The sequence below is a fragment of the Gymnoscopelus braueri genome (genome assembly GCF_963280865.1).
Source record: "Gymnoscopelus braueri genome assembly, chromosome: 10".
Taxonomy (NCBI): domain Eukaryota; kingdom Metazoa; phylum Chordata; class Actinopteri; order Myctophiformes; family Myctophidae; genus Gymnoscopelus; species Gymnoscopelus braueri.
In genome coordinates this window covers 42,565,453-42,582,517 of record NC_137611.1, presented here as the reverse complement: position 1 = coordinate 42,582,517, position 17,065 = coordinate 42,565,453, and the positions used below count along the sequence as shown (strand labels likewise).

General features: G+C 41.1%; 2 protein-coding genes across 2 annotated transcripts in view; one reads left to right on the top strand and one right to left on the bottom strand.

Annotated features, from left to right (window-relative positions):
• ccdc39 (coiled-coil domain 39 molecular ruler complex subunit) overlaps window positions 1-17,065 on the top strand; it is a 29,167-nt gene that overhangs the window by 9,092 nt on the left and 3,010 nt on the right. Inside the window, exons 11-17 of the mRNA XM_080440054.1 lie at window positions 44-208; window positions 1,043-1,180; window positions 11,976-12,184; window positions 12,611-12,734; window positions 13,178-13,337; window positions 14,540-14,646; window positions 16,277-16,420. Coding sequence (XP_080296180.1) covers window positions 44-208; window positions 1,043-1,180; window positions 11,976-12,184; window positions 12,611-12,734; window positions 13,178-13,337; window positions 14,540-14,646; window positions 16,277-16,420 — 1,047 coding nt within the window. The remainder of the gene's footprint in view (window positions 1-43; window positions 209-1,042; window positions 1,181-11,975; window positions 12,185-12,610; window positions 12,735-13,177; window positions 13,338-14,539; window positions 14,647-16,276; window positions 16,421-17,065) is intronic.
• Window positions 6,069-7,001, bottom strand: LOC308092794 (chemerin-like receptor 1; the record flags this gene model as incomplete). The annotated part of the gene is made up of 1 exon (XM_080438892.1): window positions 6,069-7,001. One exon carries the CDS (start codon window positions 6,999-7,001, stop codon window positions 6,069-6,071), a length of 933 nt encoding a protein of 310 aa, XP_080295018.1.

Sequence of the window (17,065 nt, the reverse complement as noted above, 5' to 3'; positions counted from 1 at the left end):
GATCAGATCACTGTCCCCTCTTTGTTCCCCTGTCCTCGGGCAGGACTTCCAGATCCAGCAGCTGGAGAGGAAGCTGGCTCGGCTGCAAGGCGAGGTCAGCACGGAGGAGAAGGAGACGTTGGAGAAGAAGACCAGCGAGCTGTCCGACGCCGTCGACCAGAAGAAGAAGACGCACAAAGTGCTGATGGCTGAGCTCAAGCAGCTGGAGGTACAGATGTCAACATTTTAGTTCACGATCAAATGTTTTACTAATAATTGCAATGAATGATTTAACCCATTAAGACCTGAGGCCGATAAAACATTTTTTTTCTAAATCCTAACGCTTTAAAAAATATATATATATTCAAAGAATTGTTTTTTTATGCCTAAAGAAATCTTAAAATTACACAGATGCGTTCCTGGTCTTAATGGGTTAATTAAGTGGCATGACATTTTAAACAAATAGCAGAAATAGCCAATCTACAAGCTCACAACGTGTCACATCGCGATGGGTTGCAAGCTTTTAGATTGGCTATTTCAGCTATTTTTCAACAGATAAATATATACAGATGAATAGAAACCATTCTGACGATTATGCTAAAATAATTGTGATTATCTCAAATAATTTACGTTGAGGCGATTATGTAATAATTGTGACGAAGCCTAACTGCCAGAATTATTTTCATATTTTTTTAGCCAGTGCCAGAGTTTTTCATTGGAAAAAAAAAGTACTCAGGAGCCGAAATACAGACTTTTTAAGTTTTAAGTTAACAAGGAAGTGGATAGGAGTCTAGATCTTCTACTAATCATATCTCCTTGGTCTTTGGGTGAAATTGGAAAAAAAAAACATATATATATATTTTTTTCACTTCACGTAGATCTACGCGATTGGCACGTGGCGGCTTTACGGAGGTTCGCGTAGATCTACGTGATTGGCAGTCAATGTGTTAAAAAACGCTCTTCATTGAGACATACCGCTGTTGGAAGTTGTTTGATGTTACAATCTTTTCACACGCTCACACACGCAACTTTTCACACGCTCGCCCGCCCGCTCCTTCGACAGGACGACATCCTCTGCATGAGGAAAGCAGCGGAGAAGACGGGAGCGGAGAAGAGAGATCTGACCACGAAGATCGAGGAGCTGCAGCTGTTCAACGACACCACAGACAAGGAGCTGAAGAGGCTCAAACTCAAGAAACAGGTAACTGCAAAGACCTCCCGCTGCTAGGGATCAGTATGAAAAGTGTATGCTATTTCCTGCTGAAAATGTATGTTTATATAGGACATTTTGATATATCGGCCGTATATCGGTATTGGACAGTATTTGCCTCGCTGACAGCTATCGGCGTATTGGAACAGATCAGTATCGACAATCGGCCAAATTGTTATTTTAAACATCGGTATCAGTATCGGCCCAGAATTTCCATATCGGTTTATCCCTAGAACATGTTCTGTCCACCACGGTATGACAACGTGGACGGCACACTTGTCATTGTGTGCCTCGCGACTGCCTTGTTGTGAAATTATTTAAAGATCACAGTTGATGGGGCTGCGGTTTGCATAATTTACGAACGGGAATAGCATTCCGGTACACACTTATCAAACGGATTTAAGGGTTGGTTGACTGTTCACCAATGGACCGTCCTGTAAAGGTTGTATTAGCTAGACACAACACAATATATCCCAATAACCTTTTTGAGTTACAGACAGGTTCCATTTGGTTCCTAGCTATCCATCATTTAGCCAGGGACCCCCTGGAACCAGTGTTGATTTTGACAGCAAATTTTGATTTAGTTTTAGTCATAGTCTTTTGAATAACATCTAATTTAGTTTTAGTCACATTTTAGTCACCTGATTTTTTTTTTTTTGTCTAGTTTTAGTCGACTAAAACTACAGTTGATTTTGTAGACAAAAAAATATTTTGGCGGGGCCTTGATGGCGTCGTAATGGCTGATTTTACATTTGGTTGCATCATGCTGAAAATAGCCGATCTACAAGCTCACAACGCGTCGCAGTTGTAGATCTGCTATTTTCAGAGTGCAGCACCCGACCGCAACCAAGCATAAAATGACTTGTCTAATAGGGCAGATTCAGACTGGGTCAGATTGATTCGAACCGTTCCCGAGTACGAATGGCCTCTCCCAGCTGGCCAGCATTCACATTGGCCAAAATGCTTCCGGAGCCGAGACCATTTAATTTAACAGTAATGGTAAATATGTGCCTCATGGGGGCGCTGTTGACTATGGGGCTTTGGGAGATAGGGAATGTCATTCACAAAAGAAGAGTCACTTGTCAGAGTTTAAAGTGAATAATAAAGTTTGACTGTGTTCCTGACGTTGTCTTGAGTTATAATAATAACAGAACAACAATACACAACCAAAGCAGTGTGTGCGTTGGTCTTTGAAACCTCAAAATGTAACGTCGTCTCTCGCGTCGCTGTTATTATCAATATGATAGCGACGTCAGTAATGCATCCTTGGTATTTTAGCAGTGACGTCACCGACTAATCCTTGGCATATTTATCCTAGTCGGAGCGTGAACATGAGTTTTTTGTTTATGTTTTTTCACGGCTCGCGCTACTCAAACACTAGCGGGATTATTATTTCTTGTCAACATTCAAGTAGAACTATGAGAAGGTATAACCCAGCTAAAATAATGTGTCATTATAAAAATATATAAATATATGATTAGCAGTCCACTTCCTCCTGTTGGTACGGATGGATTCACATTGCATCGTTCCGTAACCGAGTACGCATGATCCGGATCCGAGACTACCTCCGGATGTGGTCTCGGGTACGGTACGGTGATCCGTTTTGGGGAACGATACGCAACGTTCACACTATCACAACATCAGCCAAGTGGTCCAGGGTGCGCACCCGGGACCATAGTGTGAATCCGCCCTTAGTTCTACTGGATCTCTTCTCCACTAGTCCCTCACTAACATTCTAGTCTAGTTTTTATTTGTTGACGAAATTGTCAATATATTTAGCCTTAGTTTTAGTCATCATAGCTTAGTTAGTGTGGTTGCCCGAATGTAGCCTGGTAAACCCTCCCTCCGGAAATCTCATTTCCATTTGATTTCAATCAAATGGAAATGAGATTTCCGGAGGGAGGGTTTACCAGGCTAGCCCGAATGCGCAACCAGACTATAGTACTCTATAAACTTTATTAGTGTGGTTGCCCTAACAGGGCAACCAGACTATAGTACTCTATACACTTTATTATTCTTTCTAGATAAACTTTATTTCGGGCCGCTACTCCTCCCACAGTTTTTATCCCCCAATGTCGTGCCATATGTCAAAATGACCGGCTTGACCGGGAATCGTGCGCTTGTATTTTGCTAAGAGATTGGTTAAATAGTTTAATTGATATTGATTTATTAGTGCATTAAATTTCCCCATCCACTTTAATGGAAAAGTGAAAAAACTCAAATTCAAGTATTTTTTTCTCAGAAACCGTAAGAGCTAGAGTTACCAGATTTGGAGGGGATGTTCATAATTTAGTCCGAATTTATCACACCATTCGGCCTCATGGTGGCGCTATAACAGCCCCCTTCACGTTTTGGCTTATAACTCTTGAACTGTAGGTTGTAAAATCAAAATTTATTTTCCCCTGGATTCCTTGGGTCACGACGCATCTCCCCATATAGGCCACGCCCATTTGCGTCAGGATAGATGTTCCGATATTGATTTATTAGTGCATTAAATTTCCCCATCCACTTTAATGGAAAAGTTAACAAACTCAAATTCAAGTATTTTTTTTCTCAGAAACCGTAAGAGCTAGAGATACCAGATTTGGAGGGGAGGTTCATAATTTAGTCCGAAATTGTTTAAAAAAATTATCACACCATTCGGCCACATGGTGGCGCTATAGCAGCCCACTTTACCTTTTGGCCTATAACTTGAACCGTAGCTTGTAAAATCAAAATTTATTTCCCCCTGGATTCCTTGGGTCACGACGCATCTCCCCATATAGGCCACGCCCATTTGCGTCAGGATAGATGTTCCGATATTGATTTATTAGTGCATTAAATTTCCCCATCCACTTTAATGGAAAAGTGAACAAACTCAAATTCAAGTATTATTTTTCTTTCTTAAAAAAATTATCACACCATTTGGCCACATGGTGGCGCTATATCAGCCCACTTTACCTTTTGGCCTATAACTTGAACCGTAGGTTGTAAAATGAAAAAATCTTTACCCCTGGACTCCTTGGGTCATGACGCAACTCCCCATATAGGCCACGCCCATTTGCGTCTGGATAGATTTTCCGCCATTTTGAATTTTCTTCAAAACACATTTTTAGCTCCTCCTCCCACATATTACACATATCCAAATTTCGTCGGTACATCGGTACACATGATCTCTGGACCCTAGCGATAAACATATCCAAACGGCATTTTGATAGTCCTTATCGTTCGTCCATAATTGGCTTCCAAAGTTAGTGGGAGGGGCCCGTTTTACAAAGAATGCCAAAAAACACGAACGAAACGTCCAATCAATCCCAAATTTGAACCACATGTCGAGGGTGGTTTACTCAACAAATCCCCAAAAACATTTCAACTTTGATCCATAGGGGGCGCCACAAATGCGCAAAACTTAACTGTTTGATGCAAAAACATTGCATTTTTGGGGGATCAGTTCTCTCAAAAAGAAAAGCAAGTGATCTCAGGAGTGACATGACGATGTCATTGGCCCGCTACATTTGTGGGAGGGCCTGTTTCTTTAGTGGGAGGGGCCTATTTCCTCAAATCAAAACGGCACGTGTCAGGAACGTGGGATCCCTGCTTCATCTTTCTCTCAGCTAAAGGGTCCTTGAACTGAAAATCCTGTGCTGGGATTTGATCCCATGATCTTGTGGTATGAAGTCGAGAGCTCTTCCGACTGAGCTAAAGCTGGGGAACATTGTTATGTAAAGTCCTGCTGGAAGGAATTATGTTTCTAAGAAGGGGAAGTATGGATCCCAATGTCGCCAGTTCGATCCCCGCTTTGACCAAAAGTAACCTGACACTAACAAGTGCTCATGCTGTGTTTTAGATCATTTTACACAATGACAAATGTGATGTGAAATATAAATAAGTGTAGAGGGCTGTCCCGCCACACCAAGAACGATAACTGTAAATGGTTCTACGGTTATAGAGTCTATACCACAGCTAATGGTAAAGACAGTAGACAAGCACACTAAGCTTTGTACATTGACATTACATGAACATGATGGGTCATTCCCACGTCCCCCCATGTCCATTGCCGCATTGACGATGCATTGGGCGCTTAAAGTTAAATATTTCCAAAACTACAAATGATTTCAAAGAAGAAATCTCAAGCATGCATGTCAACAGTAAGGTGGAATTTTAAAATTGTGAATGGAGTTTCTAGGTGAAAGTGTTTTTGAGGTTTTCTTTAGGTGCCAAAATCCTCCACCGACCTCCATTATACATTTCTGAACTTTTAACCCTTCAAGACCTGAAGGCAGATTCTACACAATGTATTCTAGACAGTTTTCTGAAAAACATATATTGCTATATCAGTGGTTCTCAATTGGTTTTGTCAAGGACCCCCAACATATGTATTTCCACCCCCCCCCACCATCTCAAAATATGTTGTTCCAGGGACCCCCCAGAAGCAAAGATTTGAGTTAAATATGTTTAACAAAATACATATATTCAAATATTTCCACAAATGTTCATGATTAAAATGAAATAGTAGATCTACAAGCTCATTCAAATATTCAAATTCTAATAATTATTTGAATAGCCAAAAAACCCGCCCAGACTTTACTGTTTACTTTTCTGTTGACACTCAATGTTTTTTTAAAGCGTTTTAAAACAAGCCTCTTTCTTTTATTGCTAAATGAAACAGATAGAACTCAGAGCACAAACCTTTATTTAGAATTATTTATTTATGGAAGCGATTTGCACACATTTTCCACGATTTCCCCCCCAAAAATAGCAGATCTACAAGCTCATAGCGTGGCACGGGGTGCTACGCTATGAGCTTGTATATCTGCTATTTTTGAATAGCCCAAAGAAATCTAAAACTGACAGAGATGCGTTCCCGGTTTGAATGGGTTAAAGTAATGCAAAGACAATCCTAAACCTGGGTCTCAGACAAGGGAATCCCTTCAGTGGTTCTCCCTGGGTTAGTGCAAGTGGTCTGAGACAGCTCTTCAGCGAAGGCTTTCTCCAGCACCTTTAGGATAGAGCTGCGGAATACAGCCTTGAAATCCTGACCCATGAACACGTACAGCAGTGGGTTCAGGCAGCTGTTGAGAACTGCCAGGCCGGTGGCGATGGGGATCCCGAACTTGGTCACATAAAGCAGTGTGTCACTGTGTGACAATTGCCAATTCACAAAATCAATCTGATGCATGATATGAAAGGGAGCCCAGCACAGGAAAAATGCTGTGATAACAGTTGCTATGATTCTGAGGGTGCGACCTGAATGGCCGGCCAGCAAGCGATTATTCCTGAGCCGGTAGATGATGACAGAATAGCAGGAGACGATGACGATGAAAGGGACCACGAACCCCATGAGGAAGTGAGTGATTATCATGGGGAGCTCAAAGTCGTACTCGCAAAAGAGGTATACAGTGGTATACCGTTTGTATACATACCTAAAAATGAAGTTAGGGGAGCTCAGAGCCAAGGCCAGCACCCAGACACCCAGACTCACCCAAGACGCCGTTCTGACGCTGCGGTGGTTCTGGGCCCACACTGGACACACCACACATACACACCTGTCAACACTGATGACCACCAGGGTGTAGACGCTGGCATACATGTTCATGAAGAAAACGATACCGTCCATTTTGCACATGAAATTGCCAAAAGGCCAGTATTCGTACATAGCCGTGTATGTGATGGTCAGGGGCAGGAACGCTGTAACCAGGAAGTCGGCCACAGCAAGGCTGAGGTACCAAACGGTGTTGACGGTTTTCTTCATTTTGAAGCCCGTCGCCCAGATGACGACACCGTTCCCCAACACGCCGAGCACAAAGACCAGGCCGTAGATGACGAGGGACATGATCCACAAGGATGTTGCAACATTATAGTTTATATCCCATAGATTCATATAATCATCATCATCGTCTTCCCAGGAAGAACCATTATCACCAGACAGATCCATCTATAAAGATATTGTGATAAACAGCAGTTGTGGTCATAATCTCAATCATTTTCATAAAACCTAAAATAACAAAACAATTAAAGGAGTAGTTCACCCAAAAAAAAACGTATTTTCTATCAATTACACACCCCATGAAGCCTTGAATTCATGGAGATATTTTTGTTTTTTAACCAATAATTTGATAACCGGCGGTCTCTCCGGTAGGAGACTCAAAGAGTCTCCTTTGTGTCTCCTACCGGACACACAATACATTCAATGCTTCATGGGGTGTGTAATTGATAGAAAATAAGTCAGATCCATCTCTTTATTGTGATAAACAGCAGTTGTGGTCACATTCTCCATACTTCTCCTAAAACCTAAAATATCAAAACAATGAAGGTACATGCTGGTTTATGTATGTTTTCTAATAATAATACAAATCGACAAAGTAACTAATAACTAAAGTTTTCAAATAATTGTAGTGGAGTAAAAGTACAATATTTGCCTCTGAGATGTAGTGGAGTAGAAGTAAAAGTACAGAAAAGTGGAAATACTCAAGTAAATAAAAAATACCTAAAAAATGTTCAGAAATGTCTCAGGATTGAGAACAGTGATTTAGAACAAGTGGTTCTCAAAAAATAGCAGACGTACAAGCTCACAGCGCGGGACAAATCTGCTATTTTTGGAACATTTGTTTGAAAAATAATTAAAGTGTATGAAAAATGTTTTAATAATTTTGCTATTTTTTTAAAACACAAATCTTCTCTTCTGGGGGTCTCTGGCACAAAAAAAAATCAGATGGGGGGGGGGGGGGTGGTCCGCGGCCAAATACATGTCATTGTGGGGGGTCCTTAGCAGGAGAAAAAATCTAGAACTACTGATTTAGAAGGTATTTTGTAGAATCGACCTCAGGTCTTAATGGCTTTAATAACTCTATATTCGAGATAGCAATCATTGCATGTCTATATAATAAAGACAATACAATAATAATAATAATAATAATACTAATACTAATACTAATACTAATACTAATACTACTAATAATAATAATAATAAGTATAATAATAATAATAATATAATAAAGATAGCAATCATATAATAAAGCCAATCAAATAAAAGCATAGATACCTGTTTCAAAGTGTTGAAGAGAGGTCAGAGAAGTGTCTTGTTGTTCAAACTGTGGTCTGTGAACACTGAGGAGCTCCTTATATACAATACATGTAGGTGTACATTTTATTCTGCGGTTGTTTGAAAAAGTATTGTCCCAAGCGGGAGTCAAACCCAGACTCTCAGTGGTGATGGATTTAGAGTTTAATGATTAGCGAGGTGCGCCACTGAGGCTGGTGCTGAAATTGGGTATTCGGGCTGTATTAGAATGTGACGTCCTAACTCTTCTAATGTAGAGGAAAGAAGTCCCCGCCCGTGCGCCCGCCCAATAGGGGAAGGAGCGAGGCTTCCCCCAACCGCATGCAAAAGGGCTGTTTGCGTCATTACCACCGGGAAACTCCTTGCAACATGCAACTACTTGCAACATGCAACTACTTGCAACCATCTTCCTTTTTGCAAGGAGTTACAATGTTGCGGTCTGGCCTAATCTACACGATGTCGGGCAGAAACCTCCTATCTCCGCGTTTTAACTTTTTTTTTTGTGTGTAAATTAACTTCGTCAGAGCAAATTAAGTGTGTGTTTATGAATATTGAGCCAATGAAAAGTGTCAACAACAACAACTTGTCACTAAACGATAACTGCATTAGATCCATTGGAACACTAAAGTAACCGTTTATGGACATACAGGGTTTCCTAAGAGTGTGTAAATAAGGCCAGACCGCAACATTGTAACTCCTTGCAAACTGCCATTGAGGAAGATGTATATAATGAAGTAGTTATGTCATGTATACATGTTGCAAGGAGTTGCATTAGTTTGGACTGGCTTTGACCCTTCAAGACCGGGAACACATCTGTGTAACCATTATTTTATACTTATGGGCTTTTACAAAAAAAGTATGAGGACCACTGATATTATAGCAACGTAATTTTTTTATTTTTTTCATTTTCATAGAATCCCCCAGAAGCAAAGATTTTAGTTAAAAATTATTATTATTATTATTATTATTTTTTAAGGGAGTATATTTCTAAAACTATGAGACATTTCAAAGATTCATTTTCAGGCAAACATGTCCACAGTAACTTAGATGAACATTTTAAAGTGTGAATGGGATTACTAGTATAGGATTCGTAGCCTGCCAAAGTTTGTACTTGTTTCCCTTTAAATGTCCATTGCTGCATTGACAATGCATTGGGCGCTTAAAGTTGAATATTTCCAAAACTACAAATGATTTCAAAGAAAAAATCTCAAGCATACATGTCAACAGTAAGGGCGCGCTCCCACCAAAACATGGTCGGCTAGCGTTAAACGCAGGTTGTGCGCAGCCACAGTTTTTTGCAACCAGCGGATTCTAAAAAACGGGAGTGACGCGCCTGTCACTCACTTTCAGGACCCTCCCCGTAGCCCGCACCGCCTGCTGCCTTGAGCACCATGGTGCTTCCTGAGTCTTTGGACGGTCCGCCTTCGACTCACCCGATTGGACAGAGGGGAAAAATTTGCTCCTGCCTCCAGCAGTTTTCTGCTTCAAATGGACCAGTCGTGTAGAGCGGATAAGGTCGCCTGTCGCGCAAGGTCTGCGCGACAGGCGGAAATATCCGCTCTTGCGTGAATCCGCGCATTTACATTGACAAAGCATTGGCAGATTCTGCCCCAGAGGTAAAATAAAAGTGCGGTGGAAGCGCGCCCTAAGGTGGAATTTTAAAATTGTGAATGGAGTTTCTAGGTGAAAGTTTTTTTTTGTTCTTTTTTAGGTGCCTCCATCGACCTCCATTATACATTTCTGAACTTTTAAAGGAGTATATTTCTAAAACTATGAAACATTTCAAAGATTCATTTTCAGGCCACAGTAAGATGAACATTTTAAAGTATGAATGGGGTTACTAGGTGTAAGTATGTAGGACTAGTAGCCTGCCAAAGTTTGTACATTTTTCCCTTTAAATGTCCATTTTAATTGACAATTGCCTGGTTCCAGACTGGACTTCTCTCCCTCCGAAGTTGTGAGGGACCACAGAGATTCCAGACTAATATCACAGCGTTTTTTTGATATTAGGGGGAAAAGTCCAAACTTTGGCAGGCTACTAGTCCTACATACTTAGGGCGCGCTCCGCCGCTCCCACCAAAACATGGTCGGCTGCTGTTAAACGCAGGTTGTGCGCGGCCACAGTTTTTTGCAGCGAGCGGATTCTAAAAAACGGGAGTGACGCACCTGTCACTCACTTTCAGGACCCTCCCCGTAGCCTTCTGCCTTGAGCACCATGGTGCTTCCTGAGTCTTGAGACGGTACGCCTTCGATTCACCCGATTGGACAATCTGAGGGGAAAATCAGCTCCTGCCTCCAGCAGTTTTATGCTTCAAATGGACAAGTCGTGTAGAGCAGATAAACGCACGGTCTGCGCGACATGCCGAAAGATCCGCTCTTGTGTGAATCCACACGCAATGTTTAATAGTTTTAGAAATATACTCCTTTAAAAGTTTTGGCACCTCAAGAAACACTTTCACCTAGAAACTCCATTTACACTTTTTATAGTTAGTGTGGTTGCCCGAATAGGGCAACCAGACTATAGTACTCTTCCGACTTTATTATTCTAGATAAACTTTATTTTTGCGCGCTATTTCTCCCACAGTTTATTTTCCCCACACTCGTGTCATATGTCAAATTGACCGGCTTCACCGGGACTAGACTGCTTGGAGATTGGTTCCATATTTTAATTGATATTGATTTATTAGTGCATTAAATTTCCCCATTGACTTATAATGGGAATTGCAAAAACTCCCATTCAAGTATTTTTGTCTCGGAAATCGTAAGGGCTAGGGTTAAGACTTTGAGGGAAGGTTCATAGTTTATTGCCAATTTACTTTAAAATAATTTACACCAGTCGGCCACATGGTGGCGCTATAACAGCCAACTTTACCTTTTGGCCTATAACTTTTGAACCGTAGGTCGTAGAATCAAAACATCTTTACCCCTGGATTCCTTGGGTCATGACGCAACTCCCACGCCACGCCAATTTCCGTCTGGATAGATTTTCCGCCATTTAGAATTTTCTTCAAAACACACTTTTAGCTCCTCCTCCTACAGATTTTGAAAAATCGGTACACATGATCCCTGGAGACAGACATGCGATAAACATATCCAAGCAGAATTTTGATAGTCCATACCGTTCGTCCGTAATTGGATTCCAAAGTTAGCGGGAGGGGCCCGTTTTACAAAAAATGCCAAAAAACGCAGACGAAACGTCCAGTCAATCCCAAATTTAATCACATGTCGAGGGTGGTTTACTCAACGAATCCCTAAAAGCATTTCCACTTTGATCCATAGGGGGCGCCACAAATGCACAAAATGTAACCGTTTGACGCAAAAACATTATTTTTGGGGGATCAATCCTCTCAAAATGAAACACAAGTGATCTCAGGAGTGACGTGACTATACAATTGTGCCGTTACATTTGTGGGAGGGGCCTGTTTCTTTAGTGGGAGGGCCCAATTCCTCAAATCAAAACGGCACGTGTCGCGAACGCAGGATCCGATCGGCACTGAATTCGAATCGCACGTCGCGCGGCCTCCGACGGTATTCCTCCAGTCCCGGCGGCCGCGACCCGCGTCGGCGCAACCACACTTTGCAATTTCCCAGAATTGCGACGCGTCTCAGTGAAAAAAGGTAGTCGACAAAAAAAATGTCATAGTTTTAGTCGACAAAATCAACACTGCCTGGAACCCACTCAAGGATGCCTTGGGGGGTCCCCTGTTTAGAAACCAGTGGTATATGCTTTGTTCTTGACCCCATCAGGACACCATGGTGGAAGAGAAGATCCTGAGGCTGCAGGTGAAGCGCCAGAGAGACCGGCTGTACGAGCACGCCGACGGCGTCCTGTCCCAGGAGAAGAGGAGGCTGCAGATGCAGGAAGCGATGAAGGAGAGACAGGAGGAGATCAGGGAGCACAGGGAGGTGCTCAACATGCACATCAAGATCAACGACCAGGAGAGACAGGGGATCAGGTACAGGAACACGCAGACGTGCTAGAGCTTGGATCTAGAGCCTTGGACAAGACTGACATATTTTGACAGTGAACTGTACTTTTGCCGAATTTTCCCGTTAAAGAAATCTCAGAATCGATTAAAAGAATTTCACATTTAAAAAAATGTAGAAAATAGCAGATCTACTGTACAAGCTCTCAAGGCATTGTGATAATGTTTTATCTTGTAGAGTAGATAGTATATTTTATGTTTTGTTGTACGACTAAGTATATACGTCTTAAATGGTTTAAACTTTAAATTGAAAAACAATTTTAAGTTTAATAGAGTGTGTTTTCAGTGCCGGGTTGTAATGATGCTTTTGTGCGGTTGTATTACATTTGAGTATTCATTAGAAATTATACATATTTAACATCCCCCCAAACAAACATCTTATATACACGTTTTCAGTGCGGAGGTGCATGAGAGACTGTCTAAGATCGACATCATGAGGAAACGCTACGAGATTCTGACCTTTTCAATGGCCGCTCCTGAAGGTGAAGAGGAGATGTCACAGGCTTATTATGTCATAAAGGTAAAAATGACCTTTCTATTTTTGTCCCCTATTTTGGGCATGTCATTATAGGCGAGCATTTAAAAAAAGTTCCAAAAACGCATACAAAACATTGCTGATCTACAAGTTCTGTGGTGTTGCAAATTGGAAGTGATGACACAAAGAAATGAGCAGACAAAATTGGAACTGGAACACTAAACATTTTAATCTGATAAATGGGTACTCTCTCCTGATTGGATGAAATTTGCAAACCCAACTGAAAATATATTTTCTGTTTATTAAAGAGCTGGAGAGACAGGAGACCTCTGTTATTGAGCAAAAAAAACTATCGATGACTACTATCAGAATAAAGGGCTTTAACTTTTTAACAAACAAACAAACACAAATGTTTTAACCAAAAGAATATCACTATAACTTTAAGTGGTTAAGAGTATGTTATAACACGTTGACTGGCTGGTCACCAGGCTGCCCAAGAGAGGGAGGAGCTGAAGCGGAAGGGAGACGGCCTGGACGGCGAAATACGCAAGATGGAGAAGGAGATTACGGCGTTCGAGAACACTCTGCAGCTCATCAACAGCTGTAACGCATCCTACCGCAAAGCCTTCACCAAAGTACCTGAGTCTAGTACGTACTGTGTAACTCCTACCCAGTGGTGTAAAGTAACTAAGTACATTTACTCAAGTACTGTACTTAAGTACAATTTTGAGGAATTTTCACTTTAATGGAGTATCTCCAATCTTCTGTATTTTAACTTCTACTCCACTACATCTCAGAGGCAAATATTGTACTTTTACTCCACTACAATTATTTGAAAACTTTAGTTACTAGTTACTTTGTAGATTTTAATTATTATTACAAAATTTACATTAATTAATTAATTTACATTCGGCCATTTGAAAATAGCCGATCTACAAGCTCACAATGCGTCGCGATGCGACGCATTGTGAGCTTGTAGATCTGCTATTTTCAAAAGATTGTTATACATTTGAAAACTTGAAATGGGACATTCTGCATAATGAGTACTTTTAATTTTGGTACTTTAAGTAAATTTTGATGCCAATACTTTTGTACTTTTACTCAAGTACATTTTGAATTCCGGACTTTTACTTGTAACAGAGTATTTCTATATTGCAGTATTGATACTTTTACTACTTTTTCCACCACTGAGTACCTGAGCCTAGTATGTACAGTACTGTATACAACTCCTACTACAAAGCCTTCACCATAGTACCTGAGTCTAGCACTTACTGGATGAAGGAAGCACAGCTAATTTCATGATTCAAGTCCTACCCGGTGATTCAACCTATCATTCTAACAATCAATCAAATATGAAGACGTTGATATGTTACTTATCAATGTCTTCGTATTTGATCGATTCCAAGGACCGCCCAAAAGGAAGAATAAATACAATCCTCATTCTGCAAAGTAGAATGTTCAAAGTAAATTGTAAAGTGTTAAAGCTGCAATTCAAGGCTTTTTTTCCACCTGAGTTCAGTGTATGTTTGGATTGTTTTCAATGGAATCGGCACGTCATTTATGCTATGCTAGGAACACCATGAAGTGGTACTAATCGTCTATTCTGCACTGAACGTTCACATCTGGCGTCATTATCTGGTCTCAGACAGATGAGAAGTTTTTCTATTTTGTGTGTTCGGATGAGAATTTTGAACGAGAAAATGGACCCACTACAGTATGTTCGTGTGTGTGTGTGTGTGTGTGTGTGTGTGTGTGTGTGTGTGTGTGTGTGTGTGTGTGTGTGTGTGTGTGTGTGTGTGTGTGTGTGTGTGTGTGTGTGTGTGTGTGTGTGTGTGTGTGTGTTTTTTTAGGTGCAGAATACCAGAAGAAGCTGAAGTTGGAGGAGCAAGAGAGAGCAGCTGTGGAGAAACTCAAATACAAGAAACGACAGATCAGAGAATTGCAGGAAGACATACAGGTCATTATGACAGGGTTCTGGGCCCATTTTGGTTTACGGACCCGTTTTTATGGGTTGGGAGTAGATATCCCGTTTTTTAACCTTTCCTACAAAAAAAATAACAAAATGGCAGATCTACAAGCTCACAACGTATCACATCACGCCGCGTTGTGAGCTTGTAGATCGGCTATCTCTGCTTTTTTTAAGATAGGGTTTAAATGGGTATTTCACTTTAAAAACACGTCTGATGTCATCTACTCAGCCTATTGCGTGCACCCCAGACAGCTTTTAAGTTGCTTGAATAAATATTGAGATGTTTCATATTCATTTGATCAGACACGCCCCCCCCTCCTATAGTATACAGTATAAGCCTATTGAACATCAAACTACATGTTAACCATGTTATACTCATTGACAACACACGTCCTTGGTTCTGGTGACTGCTATTGTCCTAATGCGTGAGGCGACCCTCATTTTTCATTTGATCAGTCCGATATAAGCCCATTCAACTTCATAAAAAATGTACCCAGAAGTGTTACTCTTTAAGTGGATTATTCGAAATATTTGTGTTATTTTTGGGAAGACACAAAATTTCTCTTTTGGGTCTTGAACTGAAACCGTTTGGAAAACCCTGGTCTTTGAGTAAGAGTGTGTCAGTTTTGCTTTATTATGAAACATGGAAGGTCAATGCTTTTAAAACTAATAGCGGAATTTGATCACAGTGCTCTAAATGTGTTTTTCTTTTGTTTGTTTGTCTGGCCTTCCTTCCCGTAATTCTTTCCCGGCCTTTCACGTGTGCTGCCGTGCACTAGAATGTCCTTTACCCTCATTTTAGCTTTTGTCTTTAGTTACATAGCTTGTAAGGATAAACCCTGCTGTGCTATCGTTTACATTCTCCTGTGTCTGAAATAAGAGGGCAGGCTGACAATAGACTGGTTCAACAACTCCCTGTACCTGTACCACTTACATGCTTCACTGTGTGTGTGTGTGTGTGTGTGTGTGTGTGTGTGTGTGTGTGTGTGTGTGTGTGTGTGTGTGTGTGTGTGTGTGTGTGTGTGTGTGTGTGTGTGTGTGTGTGTGTGTGTGTGTGTGTGTGTGTGTGTGTGCGCGTGTGCGTGCGTGCGTTGGTCCACCTTCCTCCACATCCAGGAGACAGTGGTGTAAAGTAACCAAGTACATTTACTCAAGTACTGTACTTAATGTACACTTTTGAGGACTATTTACTTTACTGGAGTATTTCCCATTTTCAATACTTTTACTTCTACTTTTACTCCACTACAATTATTTGAAAACTTTAGTTACTAGTTACTTTGCAGATATAAATTATTGTATTATTATAAAACACACATAAAGCACTTTTGCCCTATTTTATACATAGGCTTTATACATATTTGAAAATAGCCGATCTACAAACTCACAACGCGTCGCATCGCGACGCGTTGTGAGCTTGTAGATCTGCTACTTTCAAACATTATAGTACTTTTACTTTTGGAACTTTAAGTATATTTTGATGCCAATACTTTCGTACTTTTACTCAAGTAGCATTTTGAACACAGGCCTTTTTACTTGTAACAGAGTACCTCTACATTGGTGGTATTGATACTTTTACTTAAGTAAAAAGAATTCAGTACTTTTTCCTCCATCCATCCAGGAGATGAACAGCACACTGGACGGTGTGGTGCAGGAGGAAGTGAACGTGCAGAGTGAGCGGGTAGAGCAGACGCAGTCCCACATTGTTCAGCTCAACAAAGAGCTGGCCTCTCAGAGGGACAAACTCAACCGGGTCACTAAACAGGTTTGATGCTGCTCAGCACACACATGCACGTCGCTCATCACCGCATCAAGTGTCACACTATAGTCTCTACAGTACGTGCTACTGTACTTAAGGGGCAGAATTCCCCTTTAGGCTAGTGGATAAGATGTTTAGCTTTAGTGTCCCTCCCTGCGCGGGAGGCCTGGGTTCAAATCCCCAGCATTACACTACACAAGTCTAGAGTAGACCTTACTTTACTGACTTAAAGGGATAGTTCACCCCCAAAAATAAATGTTTTCTATCGATTAGTCACCCCATGGAGACTTGAATTCATGGATATTTTTTCCTAAGACAATAATTTGATGACCGGCAGCTGTTCCGGTAGGAGACGCAAAGAGTCTCCTTTGTGTCTCCTACCGGAACCGCTGCCTACCGGTCCGCTGGTCATCAAATTATTGGCTGAGGAATGTGACAAAAACAAAAAAAATATCCATGAATTCAAGTCTTCATGGAGTGACTAATCGATAGAAAAAAAGTATTTTTGGGGGTGAACTATCCCTTTAATGCCCTTTACGCCGACTGGCATGTTGGGAAACAGCATTCCACTCCTGTCTGTTGTACTGTAGGTCAGTGTCTTTATAGTGCCCCAGGGGTGATACTACAGGGTCTTCAGCTCCCCCTCCACTG